The 4,880-nt window shown below is 32.9% G+C and overlaps 1 protein-coding gene across 1 annotated transcript; it reads left to right on the plus strand.

Annotated features, from left to right (window-relative positions):
- Positions 1 to 2,315: 2,315 nt before the first annotated feature.
- On the plus strand, positions 2,316 to 3,260 carry LOC120524570 (olfactory receptor 52H1-like). Its single transcript, XM_039746402.1, has one exon. The coding sequence runs from the start codon at positions 2,316 to 2,318 to the stop codon at positions 3,258 to 3,260; it is 945 nt and encodes a 314-aa protein (XP_039602336.1).
- The last annotated feature ends 1,620 nt before the right edge of the window (positions 3,261 to 4,880 follow it).

The following is a 4,880-nucleotide window of genomic DNA, read 5'->3' on the forward strand; positions in this document are numbered from 1 at the left end:
GTAATTTAACAAATATAAACACTTTCTTTGATCTAGACAAAGATTCTTCACATTGAATCTGTCGGCTAAAAAACATTTTAAAAGTAATGCTAAATCGAAAGAATACTGAAAACCAATAATGATTATAGAGACTAAAATACCACTCTTCACCATATAAATAAAAACCTAGCTTACATACTCAAAGGTCATCTGTGATTATATTTCATAATGCTTTACACAGGTGTTAAGAGCTAATTAGAATTATGCGAATAAGTGAGAATATGATGATTCATATACACAGTTATACCGCAACAACAATCAAGTGGAAAAAATCATTAATTAGTTTTTTTTTTGTTTATTATTATACAGGAGCTTTTGCTTCCCATTTTTTGCAGGTTTATGTATCTTTAGATGAACAAGACGAATACTAAAAACAACTCAGGTAAAAATCGTTCCCAGAAGAAATAGTAACATTGTTGGCAACTTGATGCTCTGTCTATGGCATAGACAGCAGAAAGGACTCTGTATTGCTAACATGGAAATTTTAAAAATCTATTTTGATCCTATCAAAATAATTCAGGACTGTGTAATTTGCACTTACAGTAAACTGAACCAGCTGATCAAAGAGCAGTAGTAATTGTCATCTTATTTTGACATCAGTGATATTAACTTTTGATTTACTAATTACATATTGTTGTGTGTAATGTAATGTTATGTGCTATAAAATAAAAAAAGATCACGTGAATAGGCATAGTCTCTTCCGAAGTGGAGGCTACCAATTGTGAAATCTTCTACAACTCTGTGATGGCGTATAATTTTCTATATGGTGTGCTGTGATGATACAAATGAGTTTATTTTTTTTTTTTTTTTTTTTTTGCTCATGAGGCAAGAATATACGATGGCAAAAATAAACTGCTGAGAGGACATTCTGTCCACGTCTGTGTTATGTGCATCAAACATACACCAAACAAATTAATATTTTGCAATACACGACTCTCCGTTAAAGAAATAAGGTTTTCGTGGATAGTGAAACAGTGTTAAATAAACACTAAATATGCGGTGGGCTGGCGCCCTGCCCGGGATTTGTTCCTGCCTTGCGCCCTGTGCTGGCAGGGATTGGCTCCAACAGACCCCCGTGACCCTGTGTTAGGATAAAGCGGGTTGGAAAATGACTGACTGACTGACTAAACACTAAATAACAATTTGGGTCTACTTCTAAACCGTTACTTAACACAAGCGTTAATTTAACACTGGACACTTAATTGTGTATAGCTTGTGGGTTTTCAAATATCGAATGATTAGGTTGATTGATTCTATTTTCAATGCATGCTTGCTGAGTTAGCCTTTTTTTTTTTGGATACGGGGGACTATAGATGAATGGAGTACATTTTTTCCCGCTGTTAGGGTTTGCCTTTAGGGAATTGGCTTTAATTTTCAAGCGAGAAGCGCATGAGAAGTGTTCGTTACCGAGAAATCGGACCTGGGTCATGCAACCATAAATGCGAGTAAGATGCTGGATAACTAGAATAGATCCTTTCTGTTAAAAAGTCATTAACAAATATTATGACGGTTAACAGATTGGTTTATACATTCCAAAAGTAATACATGTGATTAAATTATAATTTATTAATTGGTAAAACTTTGTTACAAATTATTTCATTAATAACTTATTAATAATAATACTTTTTATTTATATAGCGCCTTTCCCATGTCATAAAATGCTTCCTCACATCTTTATATTTTTTTCATTAGCTGTACATCATTTTGCAGTCTCTGTTTTAAACTTTTACAAATATTTATTAATAAATGTATGATAAAGAATTACTGGCTATAAAAAATTATATTATTGCTGACACTATACAATGTAATCACCAACATAAACAATAATTCTATAACACATGATCTTTTTTCCCTTGCATTTCTGCCAATTGTAACAGATCTCTGGTTTGTGTAGATTGTAAATATTCTCAACATAATACTTTCCAGCCTGTTAAATCCAGTTCCAGATCACTCCCACACAGAATCATTTAAGTATCAAAACTAAATTCCACACAGGTACTTGGAGAATTAGTGAAAGATTTACTGAATGAAGCAGCAGCACCAACCCATATAAAACAAAGTAGCTTTGTAGACATTGCTTCTGAATAAATTGTATGTTTATTATTGAATTTTAGCGACTTACTGTTGATCTGTCAAAATAGGCTTCTTTTGACCCTGTAGTGAAGGAAATATTTCGAAAGTTGACTAATGGATGGGTAACGTGAATAATATAATGCTTCTGATTTTGTTTCCTGTTTCTTTTTTGTTTCAGCCTCTGATTCACTCCTTGGTAGAACATGATGTCTTTTGATAACTCATCAAGTCTAATCTTGGAGGGTTTTATTGTTCCACAAGAAGCAAGAGTACCTCTGTTTATCTTAACACTTACTGCATACATAATCATTGTAATTGCTAATTCCACCTTATTATTTGTGATTGTTTTCCACAGGAGCTTGCATGAGCCAATGTACTTGATGCTATGTAACATGGTTGTTTGTGATTTAATTGGAAGTACAGCATTAATGCCTAGACTAATGTCTGACTTCTTGACTGACACAAGAATTATCTCATTTGAAGCTTGTGTTATTCAAGCATTTTGCATCCATTTATATGCTATTTCTGCTCACCTTATCCTAACATCAATGGCATTAGACAGGTATATTGCCATATGCGATCCATTAAGATACAATATTATTATGAACACCAAAACCCTTGTAAAAATGTGTGCATTTTCTTGGGGATGTGCTTTTGTTTTAGTTGTTATTCTCTTAACACTTACTGTTAGACTAACAAGATGTCGATCACTAATAGTGCATGCATATTGCTTTAATGGATCTTTATTTGTTTTGTCATGTTCTGATACAACTGTGAACAACATCTATGGACTCTTCATTACTTATTTTATTACCACTTCATCATTTTTAGTAATTGCATGGACATATGTCAAAATATTAATTGCATGCTTATTCAAATCACAAAGTAACTGCAAAAGAAAAGCTATCCATACATGTGCTACACATCTGACAGTTTATTTTGTATTTGAAACAACTGTGTTGTTTTCAATTATAGCTTTGAGATTTCCAAACATCACCCCCAATGCAACAAAAGCAATAGGCACATTAATGATAACTATACCACCTTTTCTTAACCCAATGATTTATGGTATTCATACAAAACAAATTCGCAATAACTTCATCAAATTTTTTCAAACAAAAATATTCCCCACTAAACAAATGCAATAAGTGCATCATAGACATAGACCAAATTTATAAATTAAAATGGCATAAGTAACATATCATTAAGATAGCAATTTTTTTTTAATTCTTCAAAGGAACTGTAAAGTAGGGCTCATTAAAAAATAAGCAGAAGACTCACTGAAAAGCTTGGAGAATGATTGTAGTATCTCATGTATGCTGCAACTGTTTGTTTGTGTGTGAATCAAAGTCAAAGCCATGTGACGATATAGTAGGACTGGCTACTGTATTTCTTGAGTTCACACACCCAATAGTTTAACTCCTGCTTTGTAAAAAGTGGCCAAGAGAAGAGAATAAAGTGTATGGAACGCAGGTAATGAATATGTCAATGGTATTAGGGTGGTGTAAGTGTTTGAAAAATGGAAAGAAAGGAAATTTTCTTCTGAGGAAGAGGTGAAGTAACCCATAGCCACTGTCTTAAAGATGATGTCAAAGAATAACTGCTATAGGTGTTTGAGTATTTTATAGAGCATGCAAGAAGCTACCTTGAAAAGGAAAAATACCCTATACATGAGGGATCTGAAGATACAGAATTATACAGTCTCAATCAACTTTTATTTGGTTTAACTATTATAATCATTTGCAGGAATCTAAAAAGTATTGCATCTATAGAGAAGTTTTTTTTTTTTAAGTGGTAAGGATTGGCAGTAGTGGGAAACATGATAAATGGGCAGGGACCACCTTGAAAATATTCCCTGAAATATTTTTGCAAGTTAATGTACTGTTGACTTAAAAAATTGAAAGAGAGTCAGCAGTCAGTTGCTCTCCTTGGGATTAATAAAGTATCTATCTATCTATCTATCTATCTATCTATCTATCTATCTATCTATCTATCTATCTATCTATCTATCTATCTATCTATCTATCTATCTATCTATCTATCTATCTATCTATCTGTCTACCTGTTTGTTCACTTTCTACTCCTACCAGCTTTTTCTGTTTACACTTGCCTCTTAAAAAAGCAAAGATGGAATTACAGGTTTCAAAAACAAATACACAAAATGTACAGGTATGGGGCCTCTGAACAGGACTCATCCTAGGCCAGTGGTTCTCCAGTCCTCAACTGGACTCCTAATTTAATTAAACAAGTTGTTATTTTCCAGTCTTTGTGTATTCAAAAATACAGAACTGGACTTCTACATGTTTGTTAGTAAATATTGCATTATGTTACATACAGTTACCTTAATGTTTTTATCTTTATTTTTAAGATGTTCATCATACTTATCATTATTTTCATTCCAATACACCTGGTGTTCTTGCTGTTGTTTACTAATGAGCACACTAGTGGGTCTGAAGTAACTGCAGCCTTTCACCATTCTCTGTTTTATTATGTGGTATCCTCTTCATTTGTTGCTAATTGTTATTATTAGCTCTTTAAACTTGACCTCATTTTGGCCATTTTATGCTCCAATTTCTTAACTGGCTACAACTCATTCAGCCTTCAATATGCCTATTCACGTGATCTTCAATCAGCCAATCACTCAACATCATGTTCTTCCCCTCAGAATTAACACATGTCACTGAATATGCAATGTGTACTCATAAATAAAATGTTATGAAATGTCTTCAGATAATATTTCTTGTTTTACCAAAATAATAAAAAAAGGA

This window comes from Polypterus senegalus, chromosome 2, assembly GCF_016835505.1.
Source record: "Polypterus senegalus isolate Bchr_013 chromosome 2, ASM1683550v1, whole genome shotgun sequence".
Lineage (NCBI taxonomy): Eukaryota > Metazoa > Chordata > Cladistia > Polypteriformes > Polypteridae > Polypterus > Polypterus senegalus.